Source organism: Agelaius tricolor, unplaced genomic scaffold, assembly GCF_023055355.1.
Source record: "Agelaius tricolor isolate 1412-34295 unplaced genomic scaffold, bAgeTri1.0.p SCAF_1, whole genome shotgun sequence".
NCBI lineage: Eukaryota > Metazoa > Chordata > Aves > Passeriformes > Icteridae > Agelaius > Agelaius tricolor.
In genome coordinates, this window is record NW_027269261.1 from 5,846,915 (window position 1) to 5,864,104 (window position 17,190).

Consider the following 17,190-nt stretch of genomic DNA (forward strand, 5'->3'; position numbering starts at 1 on the left):
TGAAGAGAACACACACTGAGGATGCATCTGAAAACAGATCCAGAGGCCCATCCAATCCCAGGTCCAAGAGCACCTCCTAGTAGAAATAAGCTGCCTGGAGAATTTTTTTTAGCTGCTATGACAGCAGCTATTTTTTAAATTAATTATTTCCATCCATGAATCACTTAACACTTTACCTTGCACTGTCAAAAAAAAGAAAAGTCAATGTGCAGGTGATGACCTATCTGTGTTTCCTTCAGCAAAATGTTCTTTATTTCTTGGAAATATATGATTTATAGAGTATGCCAGCTGATGTATGCAGTGCTGATGTCATTACTCATACAGTATCTGTAGGAAAAACAGGACATTAACCAACTCAAAACCTCAGAATTTTCATTATTGATAGGTTCATTAAGGCAAACCTGATCTGTTCTGGGGAGGAAATCTGACTTCCAGGTTTTGAATTTGTGAGATACCTTTGGTCTGCTGCAGGTTTGTTCGTGAGGAAGACAGAAGTGATGGTTACAAAAAATAAGACCTTTCCATAACCAGAAGGATCAAATTAGGTAGTACTGTAGGAGAAGATAAGGAGTGATTGGAAGAGTCAAATGGGTTAGGAAGGAGGAGATCTGGCTCAGAGCTGGGCACCGACACCCACGGCTGGGGCTGAGCATCCCCCAGGGGCCCTGAGCACCGGAGGGCAGCGGAGCCTGCAGGCACCAAGCCTGTGTGACAGGGGACACCCCGGGCGGAGTCACACCGGGGAGCGGCGGGGCCGGTGACAGATCCCGGACAGTGTCAGATCCCGGCCGGTGTGAGATCCCGGGCAGTGACAGATCCCGGGAGGTGACAGATCCCGGGCAGTGACAGATCCCGGCCGGTATCAGATCCCGGCCGGTGTCACGGGGCCGGTGTCAGATCCCGGGCAGTGACAGATCCTGGGCACTGACAGATCCCGGCCGGTGTCAGACCCCGGGCAGTGACAGATCCCGGGCAGTGACAGATCCCGGCCGGTGTCAGATCCCGGGCAGTGTCAGATCCCGGGCAGTGACAGATCCCGGCCGGTGTCATATCCCGGGCAGTGACAGATCCCGGCCGGTGTCACACGGCGGAGACGCTGGCCCGGCCCCCAGCGGGCGCACGGCCCCGCCCCGGCGGCTGCACGGCGTAACGGGGCGGGGAGGAGCAGGAGCAGGAGTCGGGCTCAGGATCGGGCTCGGGAGGGCGGTTCTGGTTCCGGGTCAGTCCCCGCCTGGGCAGGCTCTCGGGGGCGGCGGCCCCGGCCATGCGGAGCCGGGCCGGGCGGCGGCGGCCGCGCAGGGCCCTGCCTGGGCTGCGGCGGGGCCCCATGAGCCGCCGGGGGTAGGGCGGGGAGCCCCTTCCCCCCCGCCCCGCCGCCATGTACACCTTCGTGGTGCGGGACGAGGGCAGCAGCGTGTACACCGAGGTGAGCCGGCTGCTGCTGGCCAGCGGGCAGTGGCGGCGCCTCCGCAGGGACAACCCCCGCTTCAACCTGATGCTGGGCGAGAGAAACCGGCTCCCCTTCGGCAGGCTGGGTAAGGCTCCTCCCCGCGCCCGCCCCGCCGCCGGCAGCGGCGCCGGCGCTCCCTGCTCCCCCTCGTTCCGTGGCTGCGGCTGTGCCCGCCCGTCCCCGGTGTCCCCCGCCGCAGGGCAGCGTCCCCGCGGGTCGCCGCAGCCTCGCGGAGCCCCCGCGGTTCGGGAGGCGGTGCCCGCCGGCCCCGCTCCCCGCCCCGTCCCTGTCGCTGTCCCCGCGGCTCGGCGGCCGCCCCGGTCTCCGGCGCCCAAACAAAGCTCAGGCCCCGCGGGTCTCCGCGCAGCCGGCACTCTGCGGGCCCTGCTGCCGCCAGCCAGGGCTCGAAGGATCCTCTTCCTAAGCTCCCGGAGAGTGATTTCACCGGGGTCCCCCCAAACACCCGCCCGGCTTGAGGCCTGTGATGTAGTGAAGCAGTGGGAAGGGCGGGGGAAAGGGTGACACGAGGGTCACCCGGAGACCCCCCCCCATGAGATGCGGCAGAGCTCGGGATCCCGGCCCCCCTCTGGTGCAGCCCAGGAGTGCCCTCCTTGCCCTGCAGCAGTGCCCTTGGGGCTGTTCGCAGCGCTGCGGGCGATTCAGACAAGCGGTGGTGCCTTTGTGGGGTCGCGGTGGCTCCGGTGTCATCCCCTGCCTGCTGCTGGGCAGGGGCACTGCGGTGCTGAGCTTCCGTGGTGTGGGGCTTAGACCTGTTCTGCCTCCTGTCTCAGGCAGCAGAAACACGTCTAAGCCAGACACGTTCAAACCTTCACTCCAGAGCCGAGGCTGGTGGGGATGCGCCTCTGCAGGGCTCGGTGAGGGTGACAGCACTATCCCTGTTTGGAGCAGGGTGTGGGTAATTCCAGAGGCTCTGTGTGTGTAGGGCCCCCTACAAGCCCTGCCCCACCACCTTTTCCCCTGCTGCCTGACCCCCGCTGTCACCCTGCCACCGCGCAGGGCTCTGAGAGCTGCCCTGTGTAGGTTTGTGCCCTGCCTGCCATGCTCTTTTCTGCCCCTTGGCACAGGCACCCTGGCCCTCTGCCCCGCTGGATGGTGCAGAGCCCAGGAGCAGGGAGGGAGAGTGCCCACGAGCAGGAGAGCCAAGCCAGGCTCTGGCAGTGTTGCAGGGCGTGGCAGGGAGTGGGGCTGCACTGTCATCTTGGCCCTGGTTTCTTTCTTCCTGGGGTGATTTTGCAGCACTGCTTCTGGCTGCAGAAACATCAGAAGAGGCAGAGCCCCCTCACTCCAGCAGCTCTGGTGCAAGATGGCTTTGCAGCCCCTTTCTTGCAGCAGAGACCCATCTCTGGCTGCTCTTAACAATTTGCAAGTCACCAGTTCCAGCACCTCTCCCTTATCTCCTCCACGTTTGTGAGTGGAAAGTCCCCATCACATGGCAGTGCCATCTGGTCACTCCCAGTGTCTGCAGTGGGCAGGGAGACACCGGGAGAGGCTCAGGCAGTGAGGATGCTCACATGTGCTTGCAGCAGGCACAGCAGGCAGACCTGTGCTTTAACTTGCTCAGCATGGAAGACCTGTGAGCGTCAGGCCTCATTGCAGAACAAGTGCAGTTCCTTGAGAGTGGGCATGCACGGCACATCCAGCTGTGGTGGGCTTGTGGCCATCTCTAACTAACCCCTTCCATCCTCTAAAAGTGTCCTGGAGTGATGGAAGAGCTTCCCTGAGCCCTTCAGCATGTGTTGCCATGGGATGCACAAAAACTCAAACCATTTCTCACAGCCAAGCCATGTCTATAACCCATGGAGAGGGGCCATGCTTTGGCACTGGCATCTTTAAACCATCCTCCTGTAGCAGGAAACTGGTTGCCTGAAATCAGTAGAGTCAGACCAAAAATAACATGGTTATTTTGGTGCATTTTCCAAAAAGCTCTGTCTTCTTTGATTCGTCTTCCTGAGCAACTGTTGCATCAAAGCTGGGATTCAGGGAACTGTAGGGATTTGTATTACTCAGGGCCTAAGCTGGATCATGGAGAGAAGTGGGGACTCAGCATGCACCACTGCTTCTGCCCAGCTGCAGGGACCTCTGTAGCTCTCACTGATAACCTAATTCCTGGGGGATTGTACCCTTAAGCTGTTCCCTCATCTAGGAGAAAAGCAGTTTTGTGCTGAGGGGATGGAAAGGCTGCGGAGGCCTCATGTAGCAGGGGATGCTGGGCTCTGTGCTCTGCTGGCCAGGAGAGGATTGCCACTTTGGTCAGTGCCTTGGCAGCTTTTTAATCCCACTAAATGCATGCTGCAGACCTCACAACGTGCTCCAGAAGTTTCCCTTCCTGCCTTGTGGGCCCTCTTTGCTGGCCACCCAAGTCTATGTTGCAGCCCACTGCTCCATGGCAATGCTCAGGAGCCCAGTGAAGATGCATCTCCCCAGGATAAACTGGAAACAGAAGAAAATTTGAAGGGTTTTATTATTTTCTTTTCAGTAAAAAAAACACCAAAAACTGCCTGTGCTGGATGCACTTTGAAGTGCCTGAAGCTACAAATCTTTTCTGCAGGATGGTTTTCAGCTATCTTGTACTTAAAGATTTGTGAATAAAAGTGGCCCAGGTCAGGGAAGTGACTTTCAGGCTGAAAATAGATATCCACTCTCTGTGATCTTGCAGCTGCCTGGTGTTTAAGGTAATGTTTGCTCCAGGCCTTTTTTCCCAGGCAAGCACCAAGGAGGATAAGTAAAACCCTAAATCCTTTTTCAGGATTCTGGTCCCTCTCAGAGAGCTTCCAGCTGAGCACGAGTGTTTCTGTCCTGTGAAAAGGTGAAGGCAGGCAGGCTGTGGTGTGGAGCCCAGTGTTGGTAAGGAGATGCCCCTCTGCTTACCCCTCTGTCAGTGCTGGGGCCACAGCTGGATACTGGGGCCAGTTTGGGACTTTCCAGTGCAAGAAAGGCTTAAACATCTGGAGTTACTATAGGAAGGGCCACCAGTATAGTCAAGGGGACACAGGTTGGCAGCCAAGCCCTGGGACAAGGACTTAAAGTCAGTATCTGTCTTTAGAGGTACTCAGACTTTGGACAAGAGGTTGGAGCAGAGACTCACAGAGGTTCCTTCTCACCTCAGGTATCCAACAGGTCTTGTTGCAAACTGCTAGAAAGAAGCAAGACTCCAAGTCTTTCAGTGTTTCCCAGTGTTTTGTGGTATCAGGCCCAAGAGGGAGTCGTGCTGTACATGACAAAGAAAACAGGCCCTTTGCTGAGCTGTGATCTTTGTGTCAGAGTGTGCTTCCCTGCATCCTCCACCTGTACTTAAGAGTAACTGAAATCTTGGTTCTTACAAGCTTACACCAGCAGATGGAGAGCACCTGCCAGTTCCCAGTGTGAATTAGGAAAAAATTCTTTTCCTTTGCAAGATGGATGTGTCAGATTAAAAACAAGTGGGTAACTGAATGGCTTTTTTGTAACTAAATGAAAAAAAACACAGGGACCAGTACCAGTTCACAACCTGTTTCTGTAATGCAGGGCAAGGAAACAGCCTCCATTTTTTCCCCTACTGCACAGGTCCTTTGCACCAAGCAGCTGCTTTGCCTTTGTTCATTGAGGAGTTTGTCTGACCTCTGTTTCCCCTTCTTAGGCCATGAACCTGGACTTGTGCAGCTGGTGAATTACTACAGGGGAGCAGACAAGCTGTGCCGCAAAGCATCTCTGGTGAAGTAAGAAATTCACTGAAATGTTAGATGGGCTTGGCAGGAGCTTCTCTTCTAACCCTTGTTTGAGTGTTGAACCTGTTTGGAGGGTATTTCACACAACAGCTGCCCTGTGCATGTGCTGTCTTCAGACTCCTGGGCTGGTCTCTGGAGCTGTTTGTGTGCACAAAGGCCTCTCTGTAACCTCAGGGGAAATGCCATTTCCACTGAGTTGTATCTACTTGAAACCATAGAGTGTATTGAATCAGATTAGAGCCAAATCAAAAGGGAAAAAGAAACCCAAACGAATCTGCTCTTTTTCCTTGTAGACATTTAATTAAAACCTTCTCCTTTTATTCTCTGTTTCATACAGAGAAGAGACACTAATGTGCCTTTAGCTAATCAGATTTGTTGGTCAAACAAATGCTTGGAGACATCTCCAGGAAGAGCTCTGGGAGTTATTTCTGCATGACCTGCCATACCAGGGTCTCCTGGGGAAATGTGGATGAACTTCCATGGTAAATAACCCTGTCCCTGTGCAAACTCTGTATCTTTATGTCAGAGCTCTTGGTTTCCTTCAGCAGTTTGATTGCCCATTACAGTCTGTGCTGCTCTCACTAATGCAGTCCTGCAGACTGGGTGTGCAGGATCCAAGGCCTCTCCTTCCTGTGCAAAGAGCCTCTTCCCAGTTACTTTCCTGGCAGTGATGATGGTGTTTGTCAGAAAGTGGCAGAGTATTTTTAAACAAGCACTTAGAGCACTCCTCAGATGAATTCCTCTTTAGCCTGTTACCTGGAGTGCTGAAAGCACTTGCACACCTGTTTTTATATCCTACAGCTTGGCTGACCTTTTTAACTGTAGGGTAAAGCATGCATCAAGCTACTTAGGAACCCATAGGACAACAAATGACATTCCTCAGGGCTCCCAAAGTGCCACTGACTCACTGCCATCTCAGCAGAGAGGCACAAATGCACAGAGAGGCAGCACCTCTTGAGCTCTACTTTTGGCTTTAAGCAAAGCACAGGCATTTGGAGAGGCAGGCAGCTCCCTTGACTTTGAAAGAAAACAGGCCTGAGCTCTGCTAACAGGAATTTGCTGCTGTCTCCAGACATTACTGGTAGGAGAGATGTGCCTGAGGGATTCCAGACACCTTGGGATGTGGAACATGTAGCTGTGCCCTTGCTTTCTGTGGCTTCCCAAAGGTCTTCATACACAGCTGGGACACCTGGTCCTATCTCAGTGGGAATGGGATCAAGGGCTAAGCTCCAGCACAGACAGCATTACTGCTCTGGCTTTCCTTTTTCCAGCTGTGATCCTTCCTGCCCTGAGCCATGTCAGCAAAAATACCTCCTCAGTTCCCTTGTGCAGAGATGATGCAGGGAATGCAGCACCAGCTTTAGTTATGGGGAAACTTCTCAGCTGTTAGTTTCATGTTAGTTTCATGTCAGTAAAATGTTTAATGAAAGCATGCAGGTTCTGCTTCAAAGAGTAGTGCTTTGCTGAGGGCTGGGGTTGCCATGATATCTTTAGGAAAACCTAATTTGAAGGCTTTAAGGAAAACAGGATAATTTAGCACTGACTATCCATAAGCTGCCATTCATCATCAAGCAAAAGAGCCCAGTTAATGATGATTTTTCTTTATGAAAAAGGCCCCATGCGGGTGGGGACGCTCTGGAGATTAACAGCCTGTCTCTCTTCACCCAGGCTCATCAAGACAAGCCCTGAGCTGTCAGAGTCCTGCACGTGGTTCCCTGAGTCATATGTGATTTACCCAACAAACCTGAAGACCCCGGTGGCTCCAGCCCAGAATGGGATTCGCCATCTCATAAACAACTCAAGGACAGATGAGCGGGAAGTGTTCCTGGCAGCCTACAACAGGCGGCGGGAAGGCAAAGAGGGCAACGTCTGGATAGCCAAGTCCTCTGCTGGTGCCAAAGGTTCATTCTCCAGCACCAGGAGCTGCTTCTCATCATTCCTCACTCTTTGCATGATCTGTAGGGTCACAGGGTTTGGCTGAGCCGAGCTGATGTGTCTGTGAAGGGCTCCACTGACCATGCCAGACAAGCAGTGTGGTGTGCATGTGCTGCCTAGGACATGCACGTGCACCTCAAAATGTGGGAATGTGCTGTGGGGAGGAGGCAGCAAGCACCAGCAAGTGAGGGGAATGTGGAGAGCGGGTTAGAGGGAGCAGAACAGGATACAGGGAGGCAATCAGCAGGCAGGACAGTAGCCTTCAAGGGCAAGGAGCCCAACTCTCCGTGCTGTAGCTTAACTTGCCTTCTCCTGGGTGGAAATCCTGCTTGTCTTTCAGCCAGACTCCCGTTCCTGGTGCCAGTGGCCTGCCCATGGTCACACTGAGCAGCCACGAGCTCAGTACGTCACAATTGCATCCAAGCCTCAGGGGAAGGTACCAGAGCAAAGACAATCAATGCAGTGTCTGTCTGTCCATTTAATCTGAATAGGACAAACAGATACCCGAGTGATAATGTGTCCTTCCTTGTTCCAGGGTCATTCCATCACTCACTCTGCAGAAATAAGGAGCTGTGAGGTGGCTGGACACAGCTCTAAATGCAGTGCTTTGGTAACTGTGTGCTCTCTGTCCACTATGGTGTTATCATGGGCACATTGTTAGAATGGCTGTGTTTAAAAACTTACCTTGCCATGTGTGCAGCAGAACCCAGCCTCACGAAGGACCTGGTCTTTTCAGAGAGAACAAGCCCATTACTCCTGTTTGCAGAGTCACTTTGCATGCAGCCTTGCAGAAAAGAGAATGTGAAAGCCAGAGCTGGCTGCAGGGAGGCTGCACCATAAAACTGTCCTTTACACCAGCTTCCCTCTCTGTTCTGCTCTCTTGGCTGTGTCACCAAGAAGAATTGGAAGAGTATCCTTGTTTTCATCAGGAATGAAGGGGAGATGAGTCCTTTTGTTATGCCAGTGCTAGAATGTGTTTCTGTGAGGTAAACTGGCAAAAAAATCCATCTGGGCATTTGGAAAGGCAGTTGCTGTGGTCTGCTGCAGGCTGAGCAGGTTCAGACTCTTCAGATACTTCATGCACATGTGATCCCATCTTTTCTGCACTAAAGCAGAGTAGCCTTTTGTATTCATCACTGTGCTGCTGCAAATTGAAGTGGAAAGCAGAGTCTCATGGTAATCTTCTAGAGGGAAGTTTTATACGTCTGGGGATTACTTCTGATGAAGAAGAAAGCTTGTTCATGCTAATTAGCAAGAAAGATACAGCTCTTGTCTTGGGACAGGTGTAACAGCAGCTTAGTCACCCATCAGTAATGGGAAAATTCAAGGTGTAGGATGCCCTGAGTCAAACGTTTGAAGGGTTTGCAGCTGTGCCTGGAGGTTTTGGTGTTTTCTTTGACAGCTGCCCCACATAAGCTGCTTTGCTGCCTCACTGGGTTGCTGCCTGGGTGCACAGTCAAGCTGACCCTCCCCTTGGTTTGCCATCTGTCCAGTGTGGAGCAGGTGCCTGCTGATCTCCCCACTGCAGCAGCTTTGCTGGCTTAGGGATGTTGTTTCCCTCCTTTCCCCAGCGCACAGCCTGAAGTTGTGCCAGTGCAAGGTTCTGCCTTGCTCTGCTGTGATCAGGAAACTAAAAAAGTCTTGCCCTCTGAAAACTTTAATTTCAGGCTTCCTTTCGGTGGAGGGTGCTGGCATGAATGAGAGGACAGTAGGGCTGGAAAGCTGAGCAGAGGATGCAGCAGTGAGAGTACCTGCAGGGCTGTGCTGACTGCAACTTTCAGAAATCACAGTTAGGAGCATTTTTTGTGGGATGATCCTGTCAAACCCTGTCTGTGCTTCAAACCTCTATTACCCCTTTGATGCCCCCTTGAAGAGTGGGGGGTTTTTTTGCACAGTATTTCCTCAAAAACACTCAGCACAAAATTAAGACAAAGTAATCAGGTTTATTCCAGAAAACTTAATACCTCAAAAATGGACATAGTGCCAGAGGAGGGTTTGATAACTTCACCTGAGCTGGCTTATCCCTCCTGGCACCATGCCATTCCTTTATGAAATCCCAGAAGGAAAATGGGCTCTCTTCAGTGCTCTGCAACAGAAGTTTGCTCTTTGGACTCTTGCAAGAGATGAACAGTGACAGCTTCAGCCAAAATGTGGGAGTGTTTAAATGGCACAGTTCATTTTTTTAATGAAGAGCTTCCACAGCAGGAACACTGAGTACATGGATGAGCAATTTAAAATAGTACTTTTCCTTATTCAGTAGTGATTTTAATAATAACTTAAATGAATTCAGTGAGCAGGGCAACACTGCACAAGTGTGCATGTGTGACTGCCTCTGGCAGCCAGAGATGCCAGACAGGGAAAGAAAGTCTTGAGTCTGGGATAAAAAACCCCACAAATCTTCCTCCCCAAATAAAAAGGGCAAAAATCGAAAATGTGCCAAACTCCCTGTTCTCTCTAAACTGCTGAAAACCAGGGAAAAACAAAACCAAATTTGTCAAGTACCAAATGCAAGCACCACCACATCCTCCTACCCCTGCCAAGCCTAGATAGGAAGAAAAAAAAAAAAGACATAAAAGAAACCAGAATGCCCCCAAGCCAAGCAGCTGCCTCACTGCTTGCCCAGGTCCCTGTCTGCTGTGCATCTCCTCACACCTCAGCAGCCACCCCCCTGCAGACATGCCCTGGGCAGGCTGTGCCCTCTCAGATCCCCTTGATTCCCATTTGCAGCAGGCCTGGTTTGAGGGGATGGCAAGCAAGAGGTCCCTCTACAGATTCATTCCCATGGAGTGACTGTGCCATTGCTTGGGCACCGGCTGACCCTGGGGCCACGGGTTCTTGCATGTTGCTTTTTGGGCTAATGAGCCACTTGGGGCCTGAAAAAGCTCCAACAAAGGTAGAAGGATCCTCTACCTAATTTTGTCTTCAACTTTCTGTGCCAGGGGAGGGGATCCTGATTTCTTCAGAGGCTTCAGAGCTCCTGGACTTCATCGATGAGCAGGGACAGGTGCACGTGATTCAGAAGTACCTGGAGAATCCTCTACTTTTAGAGCCAGGGCATCGCAAGTTTGACATCAGGTAACCTTCCCTGCCTTTGTAACGCCAGTTTTCTTGTTCATGCTGTTTCTTTGGGAGCCACTGAGATTAGAATTTGTTCTCTTGTCCCCCAGGAGCTGGGTTCTCGTGGATCATCAATATAATATCTACCTCTACAGAGAGGGTGTCCTGCGGACCTCTTCAGAACCATATAACAGTGCTAACTTCCAGGACAAAACCTGCCACTTGACCAATCACTGCATTCAGAAGGAATATTCCAAAAACTACGGGCGCTATGAGGAAGGGAATGAAATGTTCTTCGAGGAGTTCAACCAGTATCTGATGGATGCCCTGAACACAACGCTTGAGAATAGCATCTTACTGCAAATCAAACACATAATAAGGTAGCCAGCTGCCTGCTGCTGAGGAGAGCAAAACCCTTCAGGGACAGGGAGTGTGTATGGACACAGCTGGGGAAGCAGTGCAAGAAGGACAGGGTTTCAATTGCAGAAATTTAGGATGAAGCCATAAATACCCCCATGTCACTACTCAGTGAGAAGGCACCTCTGTAAGTGCTGTTGCCTCAGTGGTGTGTGTCCACATCTCTGTGATTTGCCAGCTGTGGCTGGAGAAGGATAGAGTGAAAAGGGAAGAGAGCAGCTCAAAAGACAGGGCTGGGAGAAGCTGAGATTAAGAAAGGCATAAAGGTGATAGAGGGGAGGTGAAGGTGAACTCAAGTGTGCCGACTCTGGATGCTTCCCCCACCATCAGCCAGCACAGCACATGGCTGTTGCCTAGGTCATCTTACTCAGTCCACAAGAGTCAGTTCCTGCCTGGGCACTCTCTGCCTGGAGAGAGATGTTGGTGCTGCAGAGAATCCAGGTCTTGGCAAAGCAGTCCTTCATGGAGGGATTTACTTTGCCAGTACCCCATTGCTGTTGATCGCACTAAAAAAGATGTGGCATAATCTTGGAGGGACTTGAAGGCAAATGAGCATCCAGTGGCAGTTCCCTGGGGACCTGCTGCAGCCCTTTGTGGCATTGCACATCATGTTTTTCAGCTTGCCTGACCCAGTGGTGAGGGAGGATGCTCTCCAGCTCTTTGTGAGTTAACCCAGGGGTGTCCCCACATGGATTTTCACGGGATCTCACTTGCATGGACCTGGTTACCATGGCATGTGTTGGACATAACTTGTAATTTGGGAGAGTTCCAGGGCAACCCCTCCTACTTAACATGTCCACAGCAGCCTTAACCCTGAGTTCCTGTTTCTCCCTTCACAGAAGCTGCCTTATGTGTATAGAGCCTGCAATCAGCACGAAGCATCTTCACTACCAGAGCTTCCAGCTCTTTGGCTTTGACTTCATGGTGGATGAGGAGCTGAAGGTCTGGCTAATAGAAGTCAATGGGGCCCCAGCATGTGCCCAGTGAGTAAATCAGTTTCTGGAACACCCTTGTGATGCCACTGTTCACATGCCTCACCCAAAACATGGCTGTGTCCCAGCTCCAAGTGAAAAAGGTGAAAGAAAATGAATGGTGAGGGCGTTTTCCAGGCTAACACTGGACACTGCTCCAAGTGCCAGTCAGTTTGGGTTCATTACTCTTGTCTCTGTGTTTGGTGTCCCCCAGCTTCTTTCCCATGTGGGATGGGGCACCAACCTGGGTTTTTGAACAAATGGGTTTGGATATCACTTGGGTCATTTTTATTACTCTTGGGTTGAAGTTATGTTTGCAGATTTAATGTTTTGGGAGTCAGATTGTTTCTCAGTCTGTGTTGTGGCACCACTGATGACTGCTCTTTATATGAGCACATGTTAAATGAGGAGCATTAAGGGCAGCAGCTGGAAGTGAGTGACTAAATTTGCAGGCAGCAGGACCACAGAGCACACTGTGGATGCTGCAGATGTCACCAAATCTCTGAAAACCTAAGGAATAAAGACTCAACACCAATTTAGTGTTAAGAAGAGCATCATTTATTCAAATCACAAGGGGGATAACTCCTGACTTTATGTGTCCATGTGATTTTACAAGTGTCTTGCTTATATTCCGTCACTACATGCATGTTACAATTTGCCCATTACCAAAAACCCTCCCCAGGTTCCCAAATTAAGTCCTTGTTTTGGCTGTGCCTGCATTCCTGAGCCAGATGTCTTCTTACCTTCCAGCCATCCTTGCTGGGAAAGCAGATTTTGCATGCCTTGTTTCTCTGCTAAGAGTTCACAGGCACAGTAAAAATTGAATTAACCCTTTTGGTATCACAGAGATCAGGTTGTAGCTTCTTCCAGCAGCCACAGGGAGGCTGGAACAGCCAAACAGCCCTGGCCATGAACATCTCTGTGTAAGCACAGCAGGAGGTGCTGTATTACATGACTGAGACAGCTGCAGGAGACCAGAAATTTTTGCTAACTGAGCATCTGTATCATATTAAAAAAAAAAAACCCAGCAAAACAGAACAGGCTGTACATCGCTGCATTAGAATTTTATGAGATTAGATATTGATTAAATTAGGTTAGATCATCACTAACAGTAGACAAAAAATGCAGGTCAAACCTACCAGACAGCCTGTTGAGGAGCTTTTTCAGGGCTAGAGCTTGGGGAGCTTTCTGTGTCCAGGACTGCCCATGTGCATCATGGTGCAATTATTTCCTTGCACCTCCTTGTCTTGCTGTAAGGGTAGAATTTGGCTGTTGCTGGGTGGATTTGGATTGCAGCAGTGCCCTGTTTGGTTTGTGCCTCTTGGAAGAGCAAGGGCTTTGTTGGGCACTGGGAAGATTGAAAGCAGCTGAGGTAGGTTTTGGCTATTTGTGACTTCTCCTCTTCAGGGTTATTTTTATTTGTAGCTCTTGTATCACACAGCTCCCATTTAAAGAGGAAAAAAAATGGCATTCCCAGGAGCTGAAAAAAAAATCTCACTGTCACATAGCCCCAGTGACATGGAGTAAAAGACATTGTTAATCCTGGGAAAAACAGGTTTGGTACTAAATATGTGCCAGATGCCAGCACATTCAGGGAGATTACACATGCATTTCCTCCAGCAGAAAATGAAGCTGTTGTTAACTCAAACACCTTGTCTCTCTTCTCCCTAATCCTGCTTTCATCAAACCAGGAATGCATCAGAGCAGCCCCTCTGGGGCACACTCCAGTGTGAACAGTGTCTGGTGCAGTAAACCCCAGCTCCCTGAGTTGGAAGGCTGGTACAGGGAGCCCTGAGATGTTTTCTGCCCCTTTGCATCTTGTGGAGACTCAAGTCTGGGGCCTGAGGGTCCAGAGCCTCTGACTGTAAACATAGATAATGGGTTTTGTGGTTCTTTGTGAAAGGGAGCAATACTGGGAATTATCACCCTGGAGAAAGAAGATATTTGTTGGTGTAAACAAGGAGGAGGTGGAAGAGATACTGCTCTCCCCTATTTGCCACCCTAAAACTCCTTGTGATGGGAGTAGGATCTTGTAGGTTTTGCTGGGAAAACGCATTTCTACATAAAAACATAAAAATTGGCCAGGTGTCTGCTGGTTTGCCCTGCCTGGGTATCTGATTCTCTCTCTCTCTCTCTCATCTCTTAGGAAGCTGTATGCAGAGCTCTGCCAAGGAATTGTGGATGTAGCCATCTCCAGCGTTTTCCCCCTCAGTGACACTGGGCAGAAGATGAGCCAGTCATCCTCGATCTTCATCAAGCTGTGATGATGACACAGCTGCCACCTCTGTGAACAGGGAGAGACTGCACCCCTCGGGTCAGCACACTCTGGTGGCTTATCTCAGTAACATGCCAAAAAGTGATAGAGACAGGCTTCATATTTTCTGGGAGACCACAGGGAAAAGCAACAAAACAGGCATCCTCACAGAGCTGTGATGAGCCAGAGCTGCTCAGATAACTCTGCCTGCATTCACCAAAATCCACTTTAGAAACAGCTCCTGTGACTTTGATACCTGAAACAAATCTCTCTGGGAGTACAACAGAACAACCTTAAAATGAAACCCCAGCAGGGATACTGTAATGCTGTATTAGCTCCTCCTTTTCTATAGAGATAACATTGGGTTTTTTAAGGGAATTGAGTGGAGAGAACGATGGAGTTGTCCTCCTCCTGCTGTGTTTATCCTTTCCTCACCTACTGCATCATTAGTGCCTTAGCTCAGCTCCAAATAGGTGACTCCTTTCCTTTGTTCCTGCTCTGTTACATAGAAAGGAGCAAGCTCTCCTGGTGCCTAAAACCAGGAAAACCAAGAAATCAGTTTCCTTAGGTCATTTTCCAGTCTGGTTGGCTGAACACCCAGGCAATGGCTGGTAAAGGGTGCTGAACTGCAGGTGGTGAATTAACCCAAGCAAGGAAGGCGATTTTCTTTATTTATAGCTATCCCTTTTCCTGTTGAGATTTGGATCAGTGATTGTCCCAGTCTGAGGCAGTTGGATTCTGCTTAAAAGAGGTAGAGAGACCCCCCCTCGGAGCTCAGCAGCAGGCTGTAGGATTTTGAGCATCACTTTTGTGCTGAGTGTTTCAAGGAGCAGAAACCTGATCCCAGTTTCTTCTGAGGCACTGCAACGAATTTAGGCTCTTCTCTCAGATTTCCCCTTCATTATTTACTTGAGGCTTGGACCTGAAATCTTTCTACCCAAATCCCATTTCTTCCAGCCAGCTTTATTCTCATCTGTTTGACAAATACTGTTATCTTCTGCCCTGAACACAGTCCACAACTTGATCTTAGCTAGGGGCAAGGTGGGTGTGGTTTTGTAGACCAGAGAGAGAGACATTCCTGTTTGCCACACATCTGGGAAATCAGGTACTTTGGGGGGAAGGAGAGGTTAGATTCTTTGAGGTCTCTGTATTTCAGAGCTAACATCTGCTTCAAGTATGACCTAAACCCCTGTCATGTGTCCCACCTCGTGAAGTGTATCTGAATTTGGAGTGTGAGCCCAGCACATCCTTCTGGCAGGGAGAGATGGTCATGGACAGAAACCAGTTCCTGTTCCCCATAACAAACAAAGAAACAAACAGGAAGATGTTGTGGAGATTACAAGCTGCCTGTGTGTAATGGGAGGTGAAGCAGCCATGGAATTTCTACCCTCCTCAGAAGATCCTAGCATTTTGGTGTACTCACCTCTGTTTGTGATGGAGATTTCGGAGTTCTTCGTGGAGCAGGCAATTCTGATGGGAAGGGGATGAGTGATAAGGAGGGAGAAGGATGTTGGGGGAAGGATTGGTTGAGTTTTCTAACCTTATGATAGCACAGAGGTGTCAGAATTTCACTGCAGTCCAGGTGAAGTGTGGTGGTAACTCACCAAGGTAAAATGTGGGCTGTTAAGGGTTGTTACTCAAACTGCAAAGTTCACCACATCTCCGTTGACATTTTCATGTTAGCTTAGCTGGGCTTTTAAACGGCATGGTTTTTGTCCAGCAGTGGGAAGATCTCACAGCAATTGCCCTCATCCAGGGTGTGTCTGAGCTCTCATAAACACTAGGGCAGACGAGAACAGAAAATTTTCCCCATCACAATGAACCAAGAAATGCTCAAATTCTGGGGGCTAGACCCATCCTTCTCCTCAGAAGGAGAGTTTAGATAATGCTTGGTGGCAGAGCCACAACTACAGATGATGCAGCTATTCATACCCTGCCTTTCCAGCTGGGCTTGGGGGAGGTAGTGTTTCAGGGACACTTGAATCCTCTGCTGAATTTTTCAGGAATAAGCAACATCCTCTGGAGTAAAATGTGTATTTTCCACCTTCTCTCAAAGTGTCCCCCAAAGTAAAGCACAGAAGGTAAATGATAAAGGACAGAGAGCACAGTGCCTAAAGTTTTGCCCAAAATACTAGCTAGCTATGAGGTGGAGTAGAGGATGTGTGTGTGGCTGAGGCCTGGGCATTGCAGCCTTGGGTGCACCTTGCAAGTGATGCTCACAATCCCCTGTGAGACTTGTTTGTTTCTTTTTTTAGGAATATACAACAATAAATGTTTTCTAGTTTATTTCAGCTAAAAGGTCAATAGAAAAGGTCTTACTCTCTTTCCTGAGCTTTCACCCAGGATACTGCTGGGTTTCCAGAAGACACCTACCATACCACAGAATGTCTCTAGTCTTAGTTGTATCCCTTCATGTCATCCATGAAGAATTTCTGGCCCAGGTGTTCCAGCTGCGTTGTCCAGCAGGGTCTGGTCCCACTGGACTCTGGGTTTCAGGTGACTCCCATGTGGCTTCTTCCATACGAGTTAGTCATGTTGTGCTTCTGCTGAAATCTGGTGGCCGCCCACAGTCCGCGGAGAACGCCGGAGAAGTCTAAGAAAGGCTCAAACGCCGATTTCATCCAGGTGACTGTGACCAGTGCCCTTCAGGACTGCTTGCATGTCCCTGCTCCCAGCATTTCTTGTTCTCCACACGGAGCTCTCTCCCGGGAGAGCAACGCTGTGCCGTTCATAATCGTGCTCCATGACCGTGTCTGCTGTGGCAGCCCTTGGGAAACCCTGGTGTTGAGAGGACGTGGGGTACACGGGGCGCTGCCGAGGATCAGCCTCGGGGTCGTGTGCCCGGCTGCTCTCACGCCAGCCTGTGCATGTGGGGCTGGGAATGCCTGAGCTCCCGGCTCTGCGGTGAGCTCACATCTATCCACATCTCTCTAAACCATCATTAAAACATGCGAACCCCACGGCCTGCGGTGTTTCCTTGGCGCAGCGGGTCCCTGGGCTGCCAAGTCCCCAGGAGCCCGGGAATTGCCCCCACGCCCTGGGCTGTCCCGGCAGCGCTGGGAGCTGGGGAGCAGCGGGGCTGTTCGGGATTCCCGGCGTGCGGAATTCCCGGAAGTGGCGGCGCAGATTGACGGGCATGGGTGGATGTCCCGGCTCCTGTTCGGGGAGTGCATGTGGCTGGGCCGAGGGAGGGACACGGGTGACACGGATGTACAGGGGGACCGGGAGCTGGGAACGCGCGTCGGGAGGAGCGCAGCCCGGCGGGACGGAGCTGCGGGGCGGGCTCTGGGGACCGGAGGGGCCGCAGGGACGGACGCGCTCCCTGTCCCCGGAGCGGCCGCAGGGACGGACGCGCCCCTGGAGCGGCCGGGAAGCGGCGCG

General features: G+C 51.0%; 1 protein-coding gene across 1 annotated transcript; it reads left to right on the forward strand.

Moving 5' to 3' along the window:
* The first annotated feature begins 1,244 nt into the window (after positions 1-1,244).
* On the forward strand, positions 1,245-16,769 carry TTL (tubulin tyrosine ligase). Its single transcript, XM_071419106.1, has 7 exons — positions 1,245-1,535; positions 5,088-5,166; positions 6,844-7,076; positions 10,050-10,185; positions 10,278-10,547; positions 11,424-11,567; positions 13,702-16,769. The coding sequence occupies exons 1-7, from the start codon at positions 1,379-1,381 to the stop codon at positions 13,817-13,819; spliced, it is 1,137 nt and encodes a 378-aa protein (XP_071275207.1). The 5' UTR covers positions 1,245-1,378; the 3' UTR covers positions 13,820-16,769.
* The last annotated feature ends 421 nt before the right edge of the window (positions 16,770-17,190 follow it).

Excerpts from the sequence above, each read along its gene's own strand:
- TTL (XM_071419106.1), top strand. The coding sequence starts at position 1,379 with ATGTACACCTTCGTGGTGCGGGACGAGGGCAGCAGCGTGTACACCGAG. Across the intron at positions 10,186-10,277 it reads CATCGCAAGTTTGACATCAG|GAGCTGGGTTCTCGTGGATC; the intron begins GTAACCTTCCCT and ends CTTGTCCCCCAG. Across the intron at positions 10,548-11,423 it reads CAAATCAAACACATAATAAG|AAGCTGCCTTATGTGTATAG; the intron begins GTAGCCAGCTGC and ends CTCCCTTCACAG.